We start from the raw sequence: 25457 nt of genomic DNA, 5'->3' as shown, positions 1-25457 counted from the left end.
ACTATCCATTTTGATCATAGAATATGAGTCTGGAAAACAGGTGTTGCAATATCATGTGCTCAGTAGTTCAGGATTCATACAGATCACAAGCAGATCTCTAGCACACATCACTATTAAAGCTTGGCGAGAATTGGTGAAAAAAAAGCAGGAGTGCTTTCCTCTCACAGGAAACAAAAGGGTTAACTCCATTATAACAAACCAATCAGGACGGAGAGTAGCACTGCAAAACCTCCGCAGTGTGAGAGAGAGAGAGAGAGAGAGAGAGAAAGAGAGAGAGAGAGAGTAGGAGTGGGGTGAGAGTGTGCAACAGCGTGCTGGGGTAGATGAGCCAAGCTTTCACACACACGCTGACACACACCACAGCGTGAAGAGCGAAGCAGAGATAGAGAGGGCAATGTGTGTTCATGTGTATATGTGTGTAAGCGAGAAGAAGAGAGATAGAAAGCAGGCATAAGGAGGACAGGACAAGAAAGTGTGAGGACTGCCTGTGTTTGCCTGTGTATTCTCATTTTCTTGGCACTCTTGACCATTCAGATGATGAAAGGAATATGAATGTTTAATGCTCCTGTCCAGGGCAACTCTGGAAACCTCAGGGAAATACCGTAGTGAAACCCTCAAGCAACATAATTCCTTTGACACCACTTGGGATTTGTAAGATTCTTAGGAAACGGGTACCTGCTGGGACTCCCTTTACATTAGAGGTAAGTTGGTGACATCAACAACCGTTGACTATTAAGAAGCATGAACATTCGTTGTGATGATTAGCCGTATCTTAGAAAGTCACTTGTTTTGTTATAGTGTGAACTAATATAGTGAGGTGTTATTTGAGAAAGCAGAGCTCATGAGTTTGGGTTCCCATGGATACACGAGCTCTTCTTTGAAAGATAGAGAGAAAGATAGTGGGGGGAAAAGACGCAACAGAAGTCATTACCATCAGTAAGCTGTTTGCATGATTCTCCTGTTCTCCTCTTCATTAGTTTCTAATTCAGCACTCCAAATTTTCAGTCTTCAGTCTTCAACTGGATTGCTTGTCCTCAGCATCAGATTGTGTTTATTCTCATCAATAAGAAATGGGCTATGGCGTTTGGGGTGAACTCTATTTTTACAATTTAACGGGTCCATTATTTTAAAAGACCCTAATCTAACAATTCCATTAAATGTTATATTATAAAATCCAAGAACATGCACAGAAAAATGCACAGTGAGAGAGATTTGGCCCTCAGTTTAGGATCACATACACCTTTCCTAAAAAGGAATTGCTCAGGGTGGGAAGCTGTGTGTATGTATAGTAGATGCAAGCTTCTGGTCCTTATCCTCTACAGCTCCCCAGCTGTCCTTTCTCTTACCTTAACAGAGACCATAATTAAATCCAGAGGCAATGCACTTCCTCAGCCAGCAACGGGAGCACGTATGGGTAATGCATGGCCGTTCTTACGTCAGGGATCGGTGACAGGATTAGTGCAGGTTGTTTTGTTCATCGAGGCTTTTCTGCTCTGTCTTCCTCTGTCAGGCATCTGGAGAAATGGAGCTGAAAGGGAATGTGCTTTTGAGGCAATACTTGGTCCACACAAGCACCAGTCCAATACCTTGTGGAAATTTGCCAAGACAGGACCCATGGCAATAGGACTCATCACTTATCCTTTGTATAAGTTGACTGTCCATAAGGCATATGAATCCAGTTTGCTCAGTGGATCTTATGCTGGAGATGGGAAATGTCATTATTTACATGAACAAACAAAACAGTGGCATGAAATAAATGACTAAATGCACTTCAGTAGAAGGAGATGGATTTATTATTCACCACAGCAATGACAAAATCTGGATTTATGGGCTACTGTTAACAAGGGGGATGAAAGTCCCCCCTCCATAGACACATAACCGCTCATAAGGGCTGACCTCACCAATACTGTGACCTTGGTTTCCTCGGTGGAGGCTTATGTAAATCAACAACAGCAAATCAATAAGGACTTATCACCGTGCTTGGTCCATAAAATCTTAATTATGGGAATACAGTGCAGCCAACAGAAAGGCACATTGATATAGGGCAGGGTCATTTGAATCCTATGAATAACTGGAAGCATCTGAAGCTTTTAAGACTGTTATTTTTAAACCTGAAGTGGATGTATTAATAGATCAACACATCAACTTTGCTCCGAATCATTCCAAACGATCCACTGGATTTCCTTTATGGGTTTTAGTACTGTATCTAATTGCATGAAACTGGGACAAAAAGGGGTTTCTAAATGGGAGAAATATAGGACAGTTTTATCTATGACCCACAGGGAATGTGGATACTGGCCTATTACTGTTAAACCAGAACATGGCTGTGGCCCAAGGGTTGCAATCAGTTTGATAAAAAAATAAAGAAGTGCCAACCTATTGTGGAAACCAGGAGATGTGAATTCCCTGCTGGACTGCAAGGATTACAAAAGGTGCAAAACTCTCCTTTGAAAATGCCTGGGTGTGATGTTCAACTTGGACTCCACCCAGACTCTTCCGGGCCAACCACAGGCTGTGGATACTGAGAGAGACAGAGCTCTGGAGAGGGGTAAGTTTCTCTGAGTTCTATTATTATTATGAGCATACTGTCAAAGCATATTTGGATATCTGAAAACAACTCCAAAATGTTATCTTCAGTTCAATTCTGCCCCTAAACCTCTTTTTTTTTTTTAATGTCACCTTGAGCTCTATGTGGCCATCACTGTCCATACAGCGACCTTGAAGCAGCTTTATATAATACACAGTCCTCACACCCTACCCCCAGCCCTATACCTCTGCTATTGGTCTTCCTCTTTGTACAAAAACACAATGCCAAAGACATAGACAAGCAATAAACATAATACTTTGTAGTCTGAGAAAAGCAAGAGGCCATCACATGGAAAAGTTTGATTATACACTCATCCTCTGACCATCTCCACAGTGGGGTGAAGATGCTGGGAAAATACTTCATACCTGTTGAGGTGCAGGTAGCTGGACATTAAATTTAAAAGACATTAAATTAAAAAAAAAAAGTCATTGACATTTGTGTCTGTAGCTCTTGATGTTTTTAAGGTAGCTTTCTGAAAATCTCTGCCCCAGTCTGTTTCCTGTTCCCTCTCTTTTTTTTTTATTGCATTTATCAAGTCTGAAAAAACTAGATAAAATATACAATGTTTCATTGCTGTGGAACACCACAGCCTAACAACAACAAACTGATATTTGCAGAGGTTTTCTCATCACTGTTTCATAGATATTAATTTTATAAGCAATAAATACAAGCATGCATATTTATAGCTACTTGTGTTACCTGAGAGAATATATTATTAATATTACATATATTATTATACCACAACCTCCTTACTGGTGAACACTCACCATAAGCATAGTTCAATGTACCACATTTGATCATTCGAACATTTAATCTCTGTGATATTGTCCTGATTCTGCCCCTTATTTCTTTGGAACAGGATAATGCACAAGCCTATCCCTTCAGCACAGGAGGAAGAAGGCACCATGAGTAACGTTACAGTCTTGGACATCACTGAGACCGTAAGCCCTGCCATGACGGCGGACGAACCTCACCCCTACCCCCTCAGCTTCCAGGTCTCCCTGACCGGCTTCCTGATGCTGGAGATAGTGCTGGGCCTGAGCAGCAACCTCACTGTGCTCGTCCTGTACTGCATGAAGTCCAACCTGGTCAACTCTGTTAGCAACATCGTGACCATGAACCTGCACGTGCTCGATGTGCTGGTGTGCGTATGCTGCATCCCCCTGACCATTGTTGTGCTGCTTCTCTCACTTCAAGGTGACACTGTGCTGGTCTGCTGCTTCCATGAGGCCTGCGTGTCCTTCGCTAGCGTGGCTACGGCAGCAAATGTGCTAGCCATCACACTCGACCGCTATGATATCTCTGTCAAACCAGCCAATCGTGTGCTGACCATGGGCCGAGCGGTGGCTCTGTTGGGGGGTATCTGGGTGCTATCTTTTCTTAGTTTCCTGGTGCCCTTCATTGAGGTGGGCTTCTTAGGACCAGAGCCAACCAAAGCCAACCAGACTGCTGTAGTGCACGTTAACGAGTACTACACAGAGTTAGGCCTGTATTACCACCTGGTTGCACAGATCCCTATCTTCTGCTTCACTGCTGTGGTCATGCTGGTCACTTACTCTAAAATCCTGCAGGCGCTGAACATCCGCATCGGAACACGCTTCCATGCCTCACAGAAGAAGAAGAAGATGCGATGGAAAAAGAACATCTCACTCATGTCGTCCTCACAACAGCAGCTGCCTGAAGTCGCAGATGGCTCTCAGGGCAGCAGTGGGAACCGTAATGTGCCACTGGGCATGAGAACCTCAGTGTCTGTGATCATTGCTCTGCGGCGAGCTGTGAAACGCCACCGCGAGCGGCGGGAGAGACAGAAGCGGGTGTTCCGCATGTCACTCCTTATCATCTCCACTTTCCTGCTGTGCTGGACCCCTATTACTGTTCTAAACAGCATCATCCTCAGCACAGGCCCCAGTGACCTCAATGTAAAGCTGCGTCTGGGCCTTCTGGTCATGGCGTATGGAACAACAGTCTTCCATCCGCTCCTGTACGCTTTCACGCGGCAGAAATTTCAAAAGGTTCTAAAAAGTAAGATGAAAAAGCGGGTGGTGTCCATCATCGAGACAGATCCAATGCCCACCAATTCAGTCATAAAAAACTCATGGATTGATCCAAAGAGGAATAAAAAAGTGACATTCGAGGATCATGAAGCCAAACAAAAGTGTCTATCGTCTGAGGATGTTGACTAAGTACCAGTACTTGCAGGAACACCAGTACACATTGTAGCCTCAAAAACTGAACTTTTAAAATCTTCATTATGGTCATAGTGGAAAGAGACTGACTCAAGTGTGTGCTACAGATGGAACTGCTTCAGATGTGAATATATGAATTAATATCAGTTTATTACTATTTATATGAACTTCAGATTTAGTATAATAGTATGACATTCACTGTGCTGTTGAAAACTGCATGTTTTTATAACACTGTATATATAATTCAATAATTGAGATGTGTATATACACACATAAAATACTGTATGTATCGATATTAGAATACATAGGCAACACATACAAGTATTTGTAATAAATTAGGCAAAAAGATGTTTCTGGGGTTCAACACACATATAATTGCTGCTCTGTCCAGCAGAGAGCAGCTCACCTTTGACCCTTGCTGATGCAATACCACTTTTATGGCCCATCGTTTTATTACATTGTCCCCCTTTGTGTTCTTCTCTTGAACTAGCAAGTTAACTATGAACAAACACAGTTAGTTGTAGCAAAAAAGGCAAGCAAGCGAACATCACTTGAGCATCAACTAATTGGCATTATGCCTTACACCAAGTGCCTTGAGAGCAAGGGAAATGCCTGGTTTGTTTCAACACTGCAGAATGTAAAAGGAGACTGGACAGTCATTCACCTTATTTTCCACACAGACAATATGCTCTTCTGTTCAAGGACATTGCTGTGTTCAGTACACAAACTCGGGTTTTCTTTCCAATATTGAAGGGCATCCAGGCTCAGTAAAAGAGCTTAATTTAGGATAGCCTCCACATCAATATTACAGTAAGCCATGTGGCACTGGCTTGTCCTGCATCACACAGGGGAAGATCAATGTTAAACAGGCAGTGGAGGCTTAAATTTACAGCTGTCCATCCCAGAGGCATAAATTATGGGGGAAAAAATTCAATCATCAATTTCCATCAACCAAAGGCATGTCTGTTTAAGATTTTTGTCTGTTTTTCATACACAGACACCCAGATGAGAACTGTTTCTCACTACTGCGGGGGGCCATTTCCTATTTTTGAGCCCAGCTGTTTAATGTGCGGGAGCATTGCACATCTAATAAAATGCCTGAGCTCCCTGTCTGATCAAGGTCACTTTTGTTTTGACAGCCAAAACTGTAATAAGGAATTCAACCCAGCCAGCATGGCCCCTATTGACTTTCATAATGTTTGGCTTTTCAGAGCAATCAAAAAAGGTCATTAGCACAAAGTCAGCTCCCTGCTTCATGTTTATAGAGCTTTAGTTTTAAATGTCAGATGCAGCTCCTGTCTTGCTCATTTTAACTTAAACAGGGAAGAAGAACAAGAGATTGAACATATTTGATTACGGCTGGTTCGCATGTGTAAGCGTGGACATGTGTGAAACCAAGTGAGCGAGGGAATGTGTGATGTTGTGTGATTGTTCTGTGCTGCGTGTGGGAGTGTGGGAGCGCATCTGACAGATTTAATGGATGATAACAGAAGTGTTATACAGGTGGAGTAAAGTGGGACGCTGCCCTGTAACTCTTTGCATCTCATTACATTCGAGTCTTTCTACTATCTCTGTCTTGCTGCCATTATATTAGATTATTGAATTGAATTTATTTGCCTTTTTTGGACTAATTAGTACTTTGCATATCACACATCTGTATTGAATAACACATGTTGTAACACTGATTGGTGATGTAAACATGGAGCTCATTGAGTGGTTCAGAAGTGATGAAGCATCCTGATGAGGTTTAATGCTCTAGAATGGATGAGGAGGACAACCTTTAAACCACAGCACAGCCTTGTGGACAGATTTTGAAAGACGCTTATGACTTGGCAGAGGTCTCCCTCTGAAATACAGGTCAGCTCCACACTCACTCCCACTCACACCATTTAAATTGCAAATGACACGCATCTTCACAACTTCACAAGCAAAGAGAACACTGCTGACTATTTAATGAGGGCATTTCAGGTTCTTCCTTCACAGGCAATATCACAGAGATCTCTAGAAATAACAAAATAGGGTTCTGTCCACTTTATTCATTTGAGCAAAAAGTAGAGTCAAGGCACAGTAATTTGTCCTTCCCTGGAACTGTACATGTGATTTTAATGTCAAACACCCATTGACTGGTGGGTAAGAACGTCTTATGTGAATTGCACCAAATCATGCTAGCAGCATGTTTATGAAATCCATGCTTTGCATTTTCCACGATAGTACCAGCGACACAGTTGCTGCACAGACTGAAGGCGAGGTCTTGCCCAACTGCCTTAACTCACTTGTAATGCTTGTCTCCTCTCTGTCGGGTTGTTTCTTTTTATATAAGAGTAACGTTCATCCTTGGAAACAGGTTTAACCCCCTGTGCTCACCTTCTTATTCTGGAGAAAGAGAAATCACATGCTGAGAATAAGACTCAAAAATCACAAGCATTCCTATTTCATGGAAAACACTAACACAGTCTGTTCAGGATTTTTAAGGGATAAACACTCAGAAAACACTCAGATGTAAATAATTAGGCTTTCACATAAGTTTCACAAAAAAAGGCAGGTATGCTGTACCTGTTTAGCATTGTTCACACACTTCACATACTCTGAGGCAATACTGGAGCATGTCAGAGTCTGGCCTGTATTTTGCAAATAACATTTCAAAATCTCACTCTGCAGCTCTGAGCACACTGGCTTAATCTGGTGCCTCCTAGAGAGAAAGAGAGACAGACAGACAGACAGGCAGGCAGACAGATAAACACACACACATACACACGTCTCATTAGACGGAGTAGCTGTAATTTACAATCTAGGGCCAGCATGCAGTTAACCCACCCATGTAAGTCCTCGTCCTATTTATTTAGACATTAAGTAAAGGCAATGGACAACTCTTCATCCATACCCAAACACATGTAGATTAGGACAGTATACATTTCCAATCACAGTCCTCTCGTTAGGATGACTTTAGTGTGATTTTTAAACACTTGATTCTGCAATAGCACAATGGTACTAAATTTAAGATTTATCTTTCTAAATTTTTTTTAGAACATGCTAAGTGAATTTGTGCACGGAGCACATGCTGAGGCTCACTCACTTGAAACGTTTATGAGTTTCCTCCAGTCCCTTTTTGAAGCTCTCTGCTGTGACTCTGGTGAACTGTGCAGTCTGCATCAGAAAAAGCAAAGAACATGGGCATGATTGTTGTTTTTCATATAGTCATATTGCACATGTTTCTTACCTTCCCCTCAAGCTTGGCAATCTGCTCTTTGTACATTGAGTCCTGCTTTGCCAGGTCTCTCTCCTTCTCTTCCAGCTTCTGTATCTGTTTCAGAAACACCTACTTGTTACACATAGAGCACAAATCAGCTGGGACTCTATATTAAGCTACCTAATTACTGGAGTCATCCTCAATAACAATATCGCTATGGGATGTGGAGCGATTGTGCCTCATCATGCACTAGTTGAATGTAAAGCTAATATTTTACATACAGAACCTCAACTTTAAACTCAATTAGGAAATCCAGGAGAAAAATTTAGGAAGAGCTGGGAATGATAGTAATAAATCATGCTGTAGGCAGGACCGAGCTGCACTGCATTTACCTTCCTCTCCATCCACTGAAATGCAGGAGCAGACATGGAAGGAAGAAAAAGACAGAATGAAGAATAACAGAGAGGTAAAGGGAAAGTAAAAAAGATTCAGGAATTTTAAAAGTGTTTGTTAATTGCATAAAAATAGTTAGTCAAAAAGAAATTCAGCATTGATAAAATGGTACATTGGTGTAAACCCAATATTTCCTTTATGAATACATGTCAGAGTTTTCATATGATAGTTACTAAGCAACAATACACTTCTTGGTTAACTCCAGTGCAAGCTTAGCATTATTTAAAGACAATGTAAACAGCAAATCATAACACCTTTTTTTCTGGAAAGTAACTTATGCCTGAGTAAAACAAGCAGAGGGCATTCATTCAGTAATGGCTGGGTTAAGTGCTTTATTCTGGTCAGGGTCGTGGTGTGACTGGATGCCAGGAACAGTAGACATGAAGCAGGACTACACCCTGGTCAAGACAACCACAGGAAACACTGAAATTCTCTCTCTTTTTTTTTTGCTATGACAGGATTCATGCATTTATCTTCAGTAACCACTTTATCCTGGTCAGAGTCACTGTGGAGCCTATGGGGTTAAACCCATACAGACATGGTGAGAATATGTGAAACTCTGCACAGATTCGTGAAACTATTTTATGACATCAAAACAAGCATTTTTTTTGAGTGGAACTGCACAAATTTACACGCACTCCAACCAGATGTGAGTCATATCATAGAGATGTGCTAAAGGTGAAACTAATCAATAAGGAAACTGTGGGTGGAAATTGTTTATACTTGTTTTATAATTAGATTTGATCTGATTATAAAATGCCATAAAAGCCATCATGTTTCAATTTATTTTCAGCGGCAAATGGGTGAAAGAAGAGGACAGGCTGTCCTCTTTTGTGCTCGCTTTAGCTGGTGTGATTAGAAGCTTACAAAGTGTTGCAGAAGTGGCACATTTTTGGCAAAGAGGTTGGTTAAAGGGATTGAAGCTTGTCTAGGGCACCAAATGTGTTAGAGCTCGCTCTGCACATTGTGCATGTGCAAAGATCTCAGTATGTCTTACATAATACTGGCTTGCAAGCTGCTCATCCTCAATGTTCTTGCGCTCCTGCATAATAACATCTTTTAGAGTCTGCTGAAGGGCTAGCTGCTCCTTCTCCAGGACCTTCTGAACCTCTGCCTGGATCTGCTGCTGAGCTTTGGCCTGAGCTTCTGCCTCAGCCTTAGCTTTCTCCTCCTCCAACCTGAAATGCAAACACACACTCACACACATCAGCACTAGTTTTTGGTCTACATCTTGATGAACAATCCATAAGTAAAAATGAATATAATAAACACAGACAATGGTCAGATGTAAATGCATAATCCACTTACTGTCGCTGGATCTTTAGCTCTGCCATCTTCATCTCTTCTTGCAAGAGTTTCTGCAGTTCCTCTCTGATCTGCTTCCTCAGATCTTCTTCATTGACTAAATAAAAGAGACAGCAAAATTCCTGGAGAAATAAGGCTTTAAGGTATTTAAGGAAAAGCACATTCTAGCTACAAGTACCTTTAAAAACACATGATGAGAACACATCAGTAACATGATAAACCAGCCTTACCCACAGCCTGCGGAGAAGTAAGTGGGCCCACTGTTTCAGTTAGCGGAGGTAGCACTGATGCAACAGCTGGCTGAACAACAGGAGTTGGAGCTGGGGGATCCTCACTGGGAGGACATCCGATGTGCCCCACTGAGGGAACTTCACAGGGGACAGCTAGAGCACAAGCAGGCAGAGGAGGCAGCAGCTCCTCCAGGTTGCTGGGCTCGACAGGTGCAGGTGGCATGTCTGTTGAAATTTCCACTGATTCAATGGGAGATGGGAGTGTTGTATCAGGTGAAAGTGGCATTTCAGTCTCAGCCACTGGCTCAGAGGTAGCTGTTGTAGGCAGCTCTACTTGTTCAACAGGAATTGTTGTATCTAGGGTCAGAGTAGGTGTAGATGGGACACTTGATTCCACTGGTATGTCAACAGTGGTAGGCAAAGGTATGGCTTCAGCAGGTGGAGCTGTGAGCACATCATCAGTTAATGGCATTGTTGGGGCTTCAGCAGGTATGGCTATGAGTTCACTAGGTGGAGGAGATGTCACAGTATCAGTAATTGGAGGTGGAGAAATGTCCACAACTTCAGCAGAAGGTGACAATACTACAGGTACAGGCTCAGCCGGTAGAGGCATGACCACAGGCTCAGTGAAAGTTAATGGAGATGTGGTTATTGGTAAGGGTTCAGCAGGTGGAGCTGGAGGTGCAGAGTCAGTAGGCGTAGATATTACTATGTGTTCTTGAACTGAAGGCACAGGAGCAGGCACAGACTCAGGTGCAGTATGAGTGACTGAGGGAACTGCTTCAACAGTAGGTGTGGATGTAGGTGGTGCTGGAGTCTCCTGACCCACTGACACAAGAGGAACAAGGGGACTGATGGGCTCCTGCAGAGGTGGTGGTACCAGAGCGCTGGCATAAGAAGGAGGATGGGGCAGAACTGGTGCCAAAAGCTCAGTAGAGGCCAAGGTCTCACTCTGAGGGGTTAAAGGCTGACCTACTGGAGGACATGTTGAGCTTTTGGACTGAGGACTCTGGACTGGTGGAGGCTCCCTCATGCGATCAATCACTCTATCCGTCAGCTGTCAAGTATATGTTAAAACTATTAATATATTTTGAGGATGTGCATTCTCACTTAAATGCTCACTCAGGAAAATGTTTCCTTAAGGGTCCATTGGAAGGTTAGTGGTTCTAGCTTTTTAAAGGGGTTCTTGTTGGAACCTTTTTCAAATAAGGCATATATAAAGTATATATTATACAATCTGACTATGTCTGTTGTGGATCTGATAAGATCCATGATGCAAGCATAGATAAAATGACCAAAAAAGACCCCAAAAGACCACAGCAGATTCATTCTGATGAATCAATAAGTAGATATTAGACATAACAAGCAAATGTGCACCATAACATAATTTATTGAAGTCATAAGCCCCTTATATTCCTGAACTTACCAGACACAAAATTGAAAACAGTTACATACAAATGCAAACTTGCTACAGTAAAAATAAATTCTACAATCTATCAACACAGTTTTTCTTTAATTAACATAATACAACTATGCAAATATTAAGCTCATTAATTGTGAAAATGACCAGTCAGATAGTTTAATATCTGTAAGAATAATAATGGTAAATATAATCAATTTTGATAATGCTGGGTTATAATTTCTAGCACTGTGATAAGATATAATAATAATAATAATAATAATAATAATAATAATAATAATAACAACATCAGAATTCTTGGCAATGCTTCACAAGATCCCAGTTTAGGAGCCACAGGTCTAAAATGTAATTTTTTGTAAATTGCATTATAGTTTTTTTAAAATTGCAATTCAGCACAAGCTGACATTTATTCTTCCTCTAAAGTTTGAACTTTAGATTAAATCAGTGCAATTCAAGTGAGCAGTCAATTAGAATTATAACTGATATTCAATATTAATAATAATAATAATAATAATAATAATAGTATGGGTGGCTGGCTACATCACTGTGTGTGTCTACAGGCTGTGCTAAACAGAACATTTTGTACCTTTCTGAAACCAGACTCTGTTAGTGGAATGGGAGGAGTTTAAACACCAGCCACACCCACCGACAGTGTATCTGAAATAAACTACTAGCTGTTTTTTTTTATTCCGGAAATTCATTCAAGAAACTGAACTCTGCAGAATTTTATCAGAAAGAGAAGAATGTATCTCTCATTAAGTTTTGCTCTGTTAAACTCACCCGAATGCCCTTCACAAACACGACCCCTTCTGCGTCCTCAGACTCCACTGAGATGTGTCTGGAGCTGCTGCTGCCCCCCATCTCTATCAGGACACACCAGTGCGCTCCGGAAGTCTTAATTAATTCAAGCCGCACACTGAGCACTAACTTCTAGCAGGCTGTTTTGGAGCCGAGACCCATTCAGATGGTCCAACATCCAACCCTGCCCCCTTCGCCTGTGCCGAGAACGACGCTTTCTATTGGACAGCGACACAGAGCGCCTAGTAACAGCGCTTGCTATTGGTCAGCCAGCAGTGCACGCGCTGCTGCACATGAAAACTGCAGCTCAGTAAACAGTGTGCGGTTTTGGTTGGAGCTTGTGGTGCCTGATTAGTGCCGGGCACACGCACGGTTATAGCTGCGCATGCGCAATAACGTCACTTGTTACGAAATTTGAGTGCCACGGTCATACCGTACAAATGCAAACCCTTCTGTACAAATTTTATTATAAAATAAAAGGATTGCTTCCTTTCAAAAAATCCATTAAAGATCAACTAATTAAGATCATTTTCATCTAGCCCTTACTTGGAATATTACTGGAATATGGAATATTCTCCAGTCTTTTGTTTACGTCATTACAACGTATATAAACTACCAATTAAGCCATCCAATTTTCATAAATACATAACAATTTTTATTCAGATGTTAACCAATAAAATATTCCAGTTACAAAAGGATGTGGTAAACAGGGAATCTGTTGAATTCTGGAATCTGATTGGTCAGAAGGTGTTGATTAATTTTCTATAAGAGCAGCTCTGACAATAGTTCCAGCTGTGATTCAAATCACAGGGTTATATTAATGCACTTGTTCTAATACTTTATGGTTTTAATAGTAACAGCTCACTGTTCACAGGGATTTATAGTGGACACTCCACATAATCAAATAATAAGGCTAAAAATAAATGGATAAGAAAACATGTTATTTAACAAAGAAAAGCCTATACTAGTTGATATGGTGAAGTTGTCTGATAGGGGATGTTAATTGAACATGTACAGAAGGAGTCTACAGTGTCAGTAATGTCAGTAAGGTTTCCACCATGGGAAAGCCTTCAGGACAAAGCAATTTGCACTTTCACTTTTTTTTTTTCTTTAACTTCAAGCGAGAAAAAAGACAGGCTGCTACGCTGACTATTTATAACAAGTGATAAGAGGAGATTACTGTTAACACCCACTTCAGGGCAGTAACAGTACCTCCGCTTCATGTCAGGCCACACTACACCACCACACTGATTATCTTCCTATATCACAGCACAGCCAACAGGCTGTGTTTTATTCCTCACTTGCATTTGTAGTTTACCTGAGCAGCCAACATTCACTGTGTAGTTACAAAATGTGTGGTGTAGATACATAATAAATGATGAGTTACACACTGTAGATTAATAAACCCAGGCTAATTTTATTACTGTAACAGATGGAAATGTGATTAACATGAGGGCTGTGAGGCAATACTTTAACTGAGACATTAAGACTCATTTTGAGACTCACTAAGTAAACAATAAAATCCTGAGACATAAATACAAAGGTAACTAAAATCTCTATTACACATTTCTGTTCTAAATGTTTAATCGCCAAACTGGACCAAAATACATGGTCAGAAATTTTCCTATGCACAATTTTGTATGTCAGTTGAAAACACAGTATGCTCATAATGCTATCCTTAGGGTCATGCCCAGGACGCTGCAGTGCACTACTATACTACAGACTTATTACTGCTTAATTCCCATAAGAAAATTGATAATGGAGTGGATCTAGGAACAAAATTTACCTTCTGTTTTTAACCTTAAAATACAGCCTTTGAGAACTCTGAAAGTAGAAAGAACCTGCATAGCGGTGGAATCTGCTACGCAAAAATGTCCATAGGTATGTGATCACATGTGTGCAGACACAGACAGACAGACAGACACGCATACGCACACGCACACACAGAGGTATTCTGTTGTGTTCTTCATTTTTACTCTGTCTTCTTGCCTGGTTTCTCTCCTTTCACTGCAATGCAGATGCTGGACCACACCTCAGTGTACAGCAGCGTGCCCAGGAAGACCACCACTGTGCCAACCCAGTGCCACGCTGTGAATGGGTTCCGGAAGTACAGTATAGAGATGATGAGACTCAGGAATTTACGCAGAGTCACTACTAGTGTAACAGTAAGGGAAGTACACTCTGTGGTTAGGATGAATACACCCCGAATGCACACATATCTGAGGAAGCAGCAGTGTTAAGGGCTGGATTAACTGATAAAGTTATAAGGTTCTGTATGCTTAAGCAGAGCCATAGTGCATCTTGTGTGTGTGTGTGTGTGTGTATACTGTATATACAGTGCATTCAGAAAGTATTCAGACCCCTTAATTTTTTTTTCACATTTTGTTATGATGCAGCCTTATGATAAAATGCTTTAAATAATTTTTTTTCCAGGCACAGATTGAGGCACAGATCTGGGAAAGGCTACAAAAAATTCTGCTGCAATGAAGGTCCCCAAGAACACAGTAGCTACCATAATTCTTAAATGGAAGAAGTTCGGAACAACCAGGACTCTTCCTAGAGCCGGCCACCTGGCCAAAATGAGCAAATGGGGGAGAAGGGCCTTGGTAAGAGAGGTGACCTAGAACCCGATGGTCACTCTGTTTTTTGAGCTCCAGGTATCATGTGTGGAGATGGGAGAAACTTGCAGAAGACCAACCATGACTGCAACACTCCACTGATCTGGGCTTTATGGCAGAGTGGCCAGACGGAAGCCTCTCCTCAGTGAGAAACAAGATTCTCTTGTCTGATGAAACGAAGATTGAATGTTTGGCCTCAATTCCAAGCATCATATCTGGAGGAAACCAGGCACCGCTCATCACCTGCATAATACCATCCCAGTGGTGAAGCATGGTAGTGGTAGCATCATGCGGTGGGGGTGTTTTTTCTGTGGCGGGGCACTGGTCAGGGCAGAAGGAAAGATGAATGCAGCATAATACAGAGATATCCTTAATGAAAACCTGTTCCAGAGCACTCAGGACCTCAGACTTGTGCAAAGGTTCATCTTCCAACAGGACAATGACCCTAAGCACACAGCCAAGACAACACAACAGTAGCTCAGGGACAGCCCTGTGAATGTTCTTGAGTGGCCCAGCCAGAGCCTGGACTTGAATCCAATTGAACATCTCTGGAGAGACCTGAAAATGGCTGTCCACCAACAGTCCCAATCCGACCTGACAGAGCTTGAGAATGAAGCTTGTTGCATCATACCCAGAAAGACTTGAGGCTGTAATTGCTGCCACTTGGCTAAGTACTGAGTTAGGGGTCTAAATACTTTCTGAATGCACTGTGTGTGTATATGTATATATATATATATATATATATATATATATATATATATATATATATATATATATATATAAACATAGCAAAAATATTGCCATATGTCAAAGGATACTGGGTGAAGACATTCATTGCTAAATGCAACCACATAACTGGTACAGTTTCACCAATCACAGGGATCTCCACGGGAGCTTTAAGAAAAAAAACATGAAGACATTTAGATGAATCAGAATAAATATCTGTCAGCAGTGGGAGGTCTATTCACACAGTGATGCCTGGTGAAATACTCAACTTTTTTTTTTTCTACCTATATTTAAATCCCCTATTCCTTCTAGGTTAAAGAAATTATACCTCTGCTTTACAATTTAGCTACCAAAAAACTCCCAGCAGGTTCAAAATAAAAAGTGGGTGCACCCTGCAACCAGACAATCTTCTCAAATATAAGGAAAAATCGACAGAAAAAATATCCTAAAAAAAAAAAAAAAAAGCAGTCAAGTTTTTGCCATGGCTCTCTCAGTCTCCTGACCTGATCTGAAGAAAGCAGTGTATAACATCTGGCAGAGTTACACCAGTCAAGAAGAATGGAGCTCAAATATGAGAATATCAGTATCATTATCAGTATCTTACCATACAGTATTTTCTTATTTGTGCTAAAAAGTCACATGTAAAACATAGCACACTAAATTTCTTGTTGATGAAAGCAATTTCTTTGTCTTCTTCAAAAGTTTGTGAATGATGATTTTTCAGTACAACTGTAGGTCTCTAAATGCTTTGGAGGTCATTACCACATGCTTAGAGAACCTTTTCTACTCTTGCTGTCCTGCATCACAGCATGATGCAATGGGAGAAAAGAACTACATCATGCTCAAACACTCAATTAAATAGGAAGTGAATATAAAGGGGAGTAAGACTCACTGGTTTGACTGAAGAGTACAGCGTGGTTATAGATGTCGGTTGAGAGCAGCAGAAACCCTGGCAAAGGCAGGCAATGCTGAAAGAAGCAGAGAAATTACACTAACTACAGAATGACCCAGAAAATCAATACACATTAAATTTAGAGCCCCAAGCTGTGCCATCATTAATTTACACTGTGTAGAAAAAATTCTAAATTCTGAGTGTGAGAACAAATGTAGAATTGTTATCATCTGTGCTGTTGAATTCTCAGATCTGTTCCTTCAAATCAGAAGGTGTTGATTCATTTTCTAGAACAGCATGGCTCTGAGAGTACAGCAATAACGCAAATCACAGACTTGTATTTAATTAATGTGCTTGTACTAATGTTTTTTATAGTAACAAGCAGCTCATTCACATAATTTAAGCTTAATAATAAACAGATTAAAAAGCGCATTATTTAAGAAAGAATACCTTTAATCACTGATATTGTGAAGATGTTTATTTAACATTTATGGATGGAGTCACCAGTGTCAGCACTTTGTAACAGTCAGAGGAAAAAGCTATTCTTTAAGGTTAATGTCTAATGATGGAGAACTTTGCATTTTGCAGTTTCCAGGTAAAAAGCTGCTTTTTTTCTGTCTTATTAACTTCAAGAGAAAGTGAGGGAACAACTGTTTTAGCTGCTATAATGTAGGTGATAATAGGAACTAACATGTTTCTCAGATGTGCCACAACATTAAATGTAATTATAAACAGATAAATAGACATAAAGTATGACATGATCATTTAGGATACCTATAGCATTAACAAAATACTAGCTGGGTTCATCAGAAATTCATTAAAGAAACTAAACCATACAGAATCTTAGTAGAAAGAGAAGCATCAAACACCCTGTCATTAATTATTTTCCTGTAACAGCATGCCCCAACTGTGTATTATTAATTATTTATACAACAATTAGTTCCCACCTGTTATATCTGATAATATATGTTTTTCATTAAATCTCTATCATTCCGCTGACTACGGCTTGATAATTCAGACCAAAAGGATGTTTCAAGCTTGGCCAGGCAAAATTCTATTTTCTAATTGCTGTGTTTTATTAACATTTTAAGTTATTTGTCTAAAACATGAGCACAGGTTAATGTGAAGGATGCTTTCCTTATATTTAAATGCCTTTTATCTTTATTTTCCATACATATTAAACATTTTTACAACAGTGGGACACAAATGGCAACCTAATCATGGAATCAACCATTTAATTATTTTTATTACTAGATGGTAGACAAATGCAACATTAATTCATCAGTATGTCTGATAGTGTGAGGTAACCTGCATGAAGATTACACTGAAGGCAGTGTGCAAAGATTGGACTGTAAAATTCTTTTTGTGGTACAGGTACAAGCAGCAGAGATATTTCGAGCTGTCCACTTTTTATCGGATCAATCGAGATCAGGTGTGAACAGCAAATTCTGATCTAGTATAACACAGAATTTCACTTACATTATAGAAGAGAGCCTCCTTCGAGTGCTTGCCGTACTGCTTGTACAGAGTCTCTTGGAAAATGCCCATTAAAGCAGACATTATTAGGGCAAAGGTCAGCATTCCAATACCTTAAATAAAAATAGAAACTTCAGGCCTGTACACTGGTGTAGTCTTAAACACATTCTCCAAAAAATCTACAAAAGAAGCTAAAATGATCAGGAAAAAAAATCTAAACCTGCTGATATGGCTCAACAACAAACAAAAATATACATAGACCCACAGCTACCTAAAAGCCAGTGCAAGAAGGCATACACTCCTTCCTCTTTTGTAGCAGCCTTTTCAGCACTCTAGGAAAAATATTAACAAAAACAATCAGACAAAGGTAAATACATCTTACACCTTACAAATACATACTTGCATAATTATTGTATATAACTAAGAATTATACATAAAATTTTATACCACTCAGAAAAAGATGGCAAAACATCGGCTAAGGTGCTTACCACTTGTTTGGCAGACATGATGGTACAGATAAAGATGCCTACTGATACCAAAAATATGGAAAGGTATTTACTTGATGAATACCTGAATCAGAGATAAAACAGCACATTGGTAAGGATATCCATGCTCATTATGATCCTCAAAAAATACACTGTGTGATTATAATTAAATATACCAAAGAGAATACTAAGAAATTAAAATAAATTTCAATATCCATAGATGAAACATGGTGTGAATGTTAGATATACAGTGCCCTCCAGATTGACTGAAACCCTTCATAAAATTTGGTTAAAAAGGATTGTGTAAGTATTAATAAGCATTGCACACATTAATTAAAATTTTCCAAAAGGAGGAATAAATGATATTCATTTTAATTTAAAAAAAATCACTTTTTTCACAGTTCTTTTGTTTTTGGTTCAGGGGCTTTTGTGAAGATTGATTACATTATGGTTGCCTCTGCCAGGAGGTTCAGACTTGGCCATAGATAGAGCTTTCAACAAGATGATGATCCATTGTGGTTAAAGAAACACAAAATGAAGACCATCTCAGTCTCTGGATTGGAGCCCTACTGAAAACCTGTGATCTGAATTAAATCCAAGAATATAAAGAAGCTTAAAATGTTCTGCATGGAGGAGTGGATAAAGATCAATATACAAGCATCTCCAATCTTGTTAGACATTAAAGGAAGACACTCAGTGATGTTTAATTAAAATAAAAAAATTAATTGCAAGGGTGCTGATAATTTTGAAACCAGTGCTTTGCAGAAAAACACTGCACTACTTACAAATCTATTTTTGTGGGGAAAAAACATTTAAATAAAAGTATACAACGTCCCTGTATACTTGAGGTCAAAATATCACTTACTGGGTATGTTATTCTTTTTATATATTAAATTTTGCTCGTTTCTATAATTCTGAAGAGCACTGTATTTTGCCTACCTTTTTTTCAATATGATGATACCCAGTATCATGTTTGCTATTAAAGAGCCCTGCAGGGGAAGAAATTTCTGTCAGTCATATGGTGTAAAGTATATACTGATCCTGATCAAACGGATTACTGAAGAGATGTGAAAGACTTACAGATCTGAAGATCATGTGTAGTGGCATTGCGATGTTGAAGTTGAGGGCGTAGTTGTTTATAACACTGACAGTGAAGAACATGGTCACCATTATCACATAGTTTCTATAGAGGATCAAAATATAGAACAGAGCATGTAACACACTTAATATCTGGACCAAAACACTGCTGAGATATCAAGCTTGTTCTGACCAGCTATCAGCTGCCAAAACACAAGCCAAGCTGCTCAAACTGGGAGACCATCTTTAGTAGCTGGTAAGTGGTTTCCTTATTTACTTATTACTTTCCTTATTTCTTACTAAATTGTTCTAATTGCCTTACTGTTGTGTTATTTTCATAAGAATAACTTGTCTAGTAGTAGTAATTCAGAAACTACCTCCTTTCTACCAGCACTTACTAGCTGGCAAAGATGGTCTACCAGTTTGAGCAGATTGGCCTATGTTTTGGCAACTGGTAGCTGATTCGACAAAGCTGGATTTTTTTTTTTTTTAGACAGGACAATAAAATGAGAAACATATCTGGGAAAATTAGGTCAGTTGCTCATTCAAAAGCATTCACAGCTGCAGAATCCCCAGTTCGATCCAGAGTTTGGTTTACTGTCTGTGTGAAGTTTCACATGTTCTTCCTGTGTCTGTGTAGGTTTCCTCTGGGTTCTCTGGTTTCCTCCCACCTCCCAAAAACATGCACATAGGCAGACTGGCTATACTAAAAATTGCCAGTAGTTGTGATTGAGTGTGTGTGTGTGTGTGTGTGTGTGTGTGTGTGTGTGTGTGTGTGTGGTGCCTTGCAATGGACTGATGTCTCATCCTGGGTGTATTCCCATCTCACACACACAGTTCCTACGGATCCAACCCGAGCCTGACCAGGATAAAGTGTTTACTGAAGATGAGTGAATGAATGAATGAATAAATGAATGAATGAATGCTCATTCAAAGAAAGCTGAGCCAAAGGTATAAATGTAACATAAAAAGGTATGTATTTATTTTTCGTATATATCTGCCTCTTAGTTAAATTATTAAGTTAATTATTCCAGTGCAGCAGTGATTAAGCAGTAATCTCAGAGTCTGTAGTACTAACAGGTTCAAGGTTCAAGGTTCTTTATTTGTCACATACATATTACATAAATGTGATGTAGTGAAATGTTTTTCCTTAGTTCCACGTCCCACAGTGCAGCAATGAACTGGATATACACATACATAATTATAACAGAAGATAATAAAATCTTATAGACATTATGATTTTAAAAAAAAAGGAATTTAGGTTGTAATTTCTGTTTTTGGAAGTGTTGATGGATACCTGATTGGTATGGCTGGTTTCTTGCGTCCAAAATTTGTCTCGAAGATGAACCCCTCCAAGGCAATAAACACAAACTGGGCAAATGTCACAATGTTCCCGCATCCTGGGAAATCTCTAAAGAGTTCAGATCATAAAGAAGTCAACGTCACTTCCGTTATAATTCATTTCATATTTCAGTAAACTATCCTTCAGTTAAAAGCAGAGCACTGACTGAAATGATACCGAATAGACATGTTGTTAATGGGTATATACTAACTACAGTGAACACAGATAACATATGAAGCACAAGTTGTTATTAATAGGTTATTAATTGGCGCAGTTGAGGATCTATATAAGGCAGTCAGGGAAGCAGAAGTTGCACTGACCTCACCAAAACTTCCAGGAACACAACATTGCTGCAGCAGCCGACAAACACCAAAGTCACTGCAAAAACCGTGTTCATCTTCACACACGTTAAAGACTATTCTTAAACAAGAAAATAAACAATACAATACAATACAAACACTACACTATTCCCAGGGTTGGCATGTTGTCATAAACTATCGCTTCAATGAAGGCAGGAGCGTTCAATGAACACGTTCAATGAACGCGTTCATTTTAGGTTCACTTTCAGGGTGTTGTCGGACGTTGTAGTCTATTTTAGTGTTTTTCCAAGGTACAGCAGTGGGTACTAGAAAACACGTAAACTACATTTCCCACAAAAGCAGTGCGTTACTGCGTCTATGAGGTGCATTCAAGACGGTCAACTCTATGTTCAAGATAGCCAAGAAGACATTAAAAATATATCATGAGATTTATAAAGTAATACATCACTTAGTTATCGGTAAATTGTTTAACTGTCAGGATAATATGAATCCTAAAATTAAACGCTAACTAAATGCTAATATAAAATGTCTTTCCGTGGACTGATCACGGACTATCATTGCGCAATTGCAGCGCATAACTAACACACTAAATGCTCCCTGGTGTTGCGTAGTTACGTGTTTCCGGAAGACGTGGCGATCGCTAAAATTATAACGGTGCGGCGTTTCGCCTTGATTTCTGCTCACACGGAAGCAAGTTCATAGACTGCAGAAATGATCTCCTTAACGGACTCGCAGAGTGAGTGAACCCTGATTGTGCTTATCTCACGATTAGCGGTCATTAGCCGAATGGGCGGTGGAGGATTTGATGGGTGAAGATATGAAGGTTGCGGTAGTTTGAATGAATGAGAGGCATCATGGCGTGGCCTGAGCCAAGCAAGCAGACTCCCACTCTCACACAACCGACTAGAGTTTTAATCATCAGCTAAATGATTACCTGTAACTTTTATTGTCACCAGAAACGTCTAGTTTTAGTGTGACAGGAGTATGTTAGCATATGCTGGTGTGTGTATATATATATGAATGTGTGTGTGTATGTATGTATGTATGTATGTATGTATGTGTGTGTATGTGTATATGAACGTGTGTATGTATGTATGTATGTGTATGTGTGGGTGTGTGTATGTATGTATGTATGTGTGTATGTGTATATGAACGTGTGTGTGTATGTGTGTGTATGTATGTATGTATGTATGTATGTATGTGTGTGTATTTCCAGGGCTGAATGTGATTCACATGACTGACTGTGCTAAAGACAGATCTCTCTGTTTGAACAGAAATCGGGATGGGATTAACAGGCTTCGGCGTGTTTTTCCTTTTCTTTGGGATGATCCTGTTCTTCGATAAAGCTCTGCTGGCCATAGGAAATGTGAGTATGATGATCTCTGTGATGGAAGACTGATTTCACTTTTAGATCTGCTCAGAACTGAGTAGAGTTAACTCTTGGACCATACTGTAACCAGATCATATTTTGCCTTTAAATTTAAAGATTGTCCAGTAAACTTCACAGAAGGCTGAGTAAGTGTGTGTGTGTGTGTTCAGATCTTGTTTGTTGCAGGTCTGTCATTTGTTATTGGCTTGGAGCGCACTTTCAGATTCTTCTTTCAGCGGCACAAAGTAAAAGCTACGAGTTTCTTTTTGGGAGGAGTGTTTGTGGTGTTGATCGGATGGCCGATCATTGGCGTGGTGTTGGAGATTTATGGCTTCTTCCTCCTGTTCAGGTGAGTTTGGGACAATCGGATATCACAACTGATTCACTTGAGCTTTACTGCTTGCTTTTTTTTTTTGTATTCACTATACAGATTTTTACTATACCACTTAATTCTGTTTGCAACTGTAGTTTGTTTGGCTATATTAATAAGAGAATTTTCTTTAGAAGCTTAAGATCTAAGATTACAATTACCTGGAGCAGACTGTTGTACATGTACTTCAATAGTGGATAGGTATTTTAAGAAGATATTTTGTTTACCTTCCAGGAAAATTGCAGAATATTACGATGAGTATATTTCACACTTTCTGTATTTAGGTCTTCCTCATTTTTTTGAGCTACATAAAAATATTCAGCATACACAACATACTGATTATTTCCTGCAGGTCATTTTTCCATTGGAAAAAAAATAGAGTAGAAGAATGAGGACATTTCACATCCTCTTTGCGTAAGATCTTTTGGAGTAAATCTGGTCAGCTGTCAGTTTGCTGCCATCATGTCTAGAGCAAAGGACAGTGAGGACATAATGGCCATGACAGATGTTCAGTCACATGGCTTATGTCCTACATTATAATACATTGTGGATTACGTTTACATGCGAGTTTTATGAAGGCTGATACAATCTGCTAAGCCTTTAGAAGGGGAAAATGCTGTATGGTGCCTCTATGCAGCTGCTAACTTTTTGAAGACAACATCTCACATCTCTCTGTGGGTTGTAGGGGCTTCTTCCCAGTGGCAGTGGGCTTCATCAGAAGAATACCCATTCTTGGATCACTGCTTAATCTCCCTGGTATCAGTGGGGTAAGTACTGCACATGATGTTTTTATACATTAATACCGCACTGAGGTTTCAGAAAGATATCTATGTTACAAAAAAAATAGGTGAAGGGATGAATGTTGTATGCTTGTGTCAACACTTTAGGATTTTGTTATCCGTTTTATAGTCCTAATATTATCACACTGTATGAAATAATCCATGCTCAATTAGTCATCTTAAAGCTATGTTCACATAACACTGACCTGTTTCTTGTGGATGCATGGACGCAGGACACAGCCTTTAATAACTAAAAAATCAACTACATAAATAACTATTTCCTGTAACTATATAACAATAAAGCCAAAAAAAAAATCATCACAAAGAATGGAGACTGTTGGATTAAGTACAGTAACAGTTCCAAGGAATTGCCTTAAAAGGTACAATGAATATTATTTTGAGATGTCTCCATCGTGTATAGCCTAAAGTATGTGCTAAACAAACAGCCACTAATTAATCTGCTATAATAGTGGTGTAAATGTCAGTTTCACCAGCTTGTGTGATCAGACTGCACTGCAGCTGCTATCAGCTCATTCTCAGTTTCTATCTTTTAAAAAAGCTGCTTCATGAATGTTTCTTCTTACATTAATTAGCAGATAGAAATAAACGATCATTCTCCTAGGCCTGTGTTATTTCACGATCATGTACACTGTCAGCACAGATCCTTTTGCTGACAATATCCATAGACACTGATCATTGAAACTGATTCCTTTTATTAAACCGTGATGTCCCACTGTAGGTGTCCAGTTGCTTTGTACAAGGTTGTTTTGTAGTTTGCTAAAATTCACCCATGCAGAGCTCTCCTTCTGTGAACTCTTCAGAAGACCAGGCTTCACGTACTGACAGGTGTGGCGCACGTAGCAGGCCAATAAAACAAATCCCAATGTAATATAATTAATATTAATTATGATAATATTCTGATCAGCTTAATTATTACCATGTTGACTGACAGAAACATAAAAATTTATATTAAGAGTCTCTTACTAATCGAGTAGTCACCTAATCAGTTAGTTGATCATTGTAAGTCAAATCTGATGCATTTGAAAATCTTCTCCTTTGATTGATTGTCTTTTAAAAATATCACATATTATATAAGTAATGAATGAAGATGATTAATGACTTTGTATGTTTGTTTTTTCTAGTTGGTGGACAAAGTCGGTGAAAGCAACGCCATGGTATAACAAAAAAGTAAACTTAAAATTTTTCTCTGTGTTGTCACCACTTATTTAAACTCCTCAATCTTATTTGTAATTTGATGCCCTTTTGGCAACCAGTGAATGTCTGGAATGAGAATTTCTCATGTTTGAGAAAAGGCAGTGCTTTTACATGGCGCATGTAGTCACCTTACAAAAGCAATGTGACCAATAGAGAGCTGTTATTTCTGGGAACTGATCCACAGCCCAAATTGGGCTCGGCTACTTTCTCTGCTGCATACCTCCATCAGAGAGGTAACACAGACTTGAACCAACAGAGGGCATGTTTTAACGGTGCACCTATTTTTGAACGACTTTTGAACGACCTGCTGTGGGAGGAACAGAAGTTTGCTATTTCATTTCTTAGCTTTCTTTATGCCGCTGTTACAGAATTGAACGATCTCCATGTATGAAGGTGTTACTGGAAATCTGCTTGTTCGGGTGCCAACTACTTTTTAGAGTGTGCTGTATTGAAGCTGTAGCGAGAACGGCACACTGGATGAGCCTCATCATGTTACTGGCTCAGTGAGGAATTAGTAGCCTTTGTGAAACACATGATACTACATGTAAATACGTATTTTAAGTAATGTATAAGACTGATGTACATTTTTTTACACAGAGACAGCAACAATTTAATAAACCTC

The 25457-nt window shown here is 39.5% G+C and overlaps 4 protein-coding genes across 6 annotated transcripts; 2 read left to right on the top strand and 2 right to left on the bottom strand.

Moving 5' to 3' along the window:
• Positions 1–275: 275 nt before the first annotated feature.
• Positions 276–6419, top strand: gpr22b (G protein-coupled receptor 22b). Its single transcript, XM_026919509.3, has 3 exons — positions 276–701; positions 1511–2548; positions 3447–6419. The coding sequence occupies exon 3, from the start codon at positions 3451–3453 to the stop codon at positions 4768–4770; it is 1320 nt and encodes a 439-aa protein (XP_026775310.1). The 5' UTR covers positions 276–701; positions 1511–2548; positions 3447–3450; the 3' UTR covers positions 4771–6419.
• Positions 6420–6689: 270 nt separating this feature from the next.
• Positions 6690–12547, bottom strand: chchd3b (coiled-coil-helix-coiled-coil-helix domain containing 3b). Of its 2 annotated transcripts, XM_026919507.3 has the most exons (9): positions 12149–12547; positions 9949–11005; positions 9722–9815; positions 9411–9591; positions 8353–8367; positions 7991–8074; positions 7847–7917; positions 7327–7462; positions 6690–7146 (listed from the first exon to the last, which is right to left on the bottom strand). In XM_026919507.3, exons 1-9 carry the CDS (start codon positions 12227–12229, stop codon positions 7120–7122), a joined length of 1746 nt encoding a protein of 581 aa, XP_026775308.1. In that variant the 5' UTR covers positions 12230–12547; the 3' UTR covers positions 6690–7119. The 2 variants fall into 2 exon arrangements, with proteins under 2 accessions (XP_026775308.1, XP_026775309.1); XM_026919508.3 differs by lacking the exon at positions 8353–8367 and having other exon boundaries at positions 12149–12543.
• Positions 12548–13559: 1012 nt separating this feature from the next.
• slc35b4 (solute carrier family 35 member B4) lies at positions 13560–21391 on the bottom strand. The gene is made up of 10 exons (XM_026918737.3): positions 21103–21391; positions 20738–20851; positions 19444–19546; positions 19303–19352; positions 18367–18448; positions 18150–18210; positions 17882–17991; positions 16403–16478; positions 15603–15678; positions 13560–14385 (listed from the first exon to the last, which is right to left on the bottom strand). The coding sequence occupies exons 1-10, from the start codon at positions 21177–21179 to the stop codon at positions 14139–14141; spliced, it is 996 nt and encodes a 331-aa protein (XP_026774538.1). The 5' UTR covers positions 21180–21391; the 3' UTR covers positions 13560–14138.
• A 325-nt stretch (positions 21392–21716) lies between these two features.
• golt1bb (golgi transport 1Bb) lies at positions 21717–25439 on the top strand. 2 transcript variants are annotated; one of them, XR_008302233.1, is made up of 6 exons: positions 21717–21838; positions 22377–22468; positions 22642–22820; positions 23527–23608; positions 24360–24466; positions 24763–25439. XR_008302233.1 is itself a non-coding variant. In XM_026919675.3 (5 exons), exons 1-5 carry the CDS (start codon positions 21814–21816, stop codon positions 24799–24801), a joined length of 417 nt encoding a protein of 138 aa, XP_026775476.1. In that variant the 5' UTR covers positions 21717–21813; the 3' UTR covers positions 24802–25438. The 2 variants fall into 2 exon arrangements, 1 of the variants encoding a protein (XP_026775476.1); XM_026919675.3 differs by lacking the exon at positions 24360–24466 and having other exon boundaries at positions 24763–25438.
• Positions 25440–25457: the final 18 nt, after the last annotated feature.

Source organism: Pangasianodon hypophthalmus, chromosome 9 (assembly GCF_027358585.1).
Source record: "Pangasianodon hypophthalmus isolate fPanHyp1 chromosome 9, fPanHyp1.pri, whole genome shotgun sequence".
Taxonomy (NCBI): Eukaryota; Metazoa; Chordata; class Actinopteri; order Siluriformes; family Pangasiidae; genus Pangasianodon; species Pangasianodon hypophthalmus.
The sequence above is the reverse complement of the archived record's forward strand: the minus strand, read 5'-3'. Positions and strand labels throughout refer to the sequence as shown.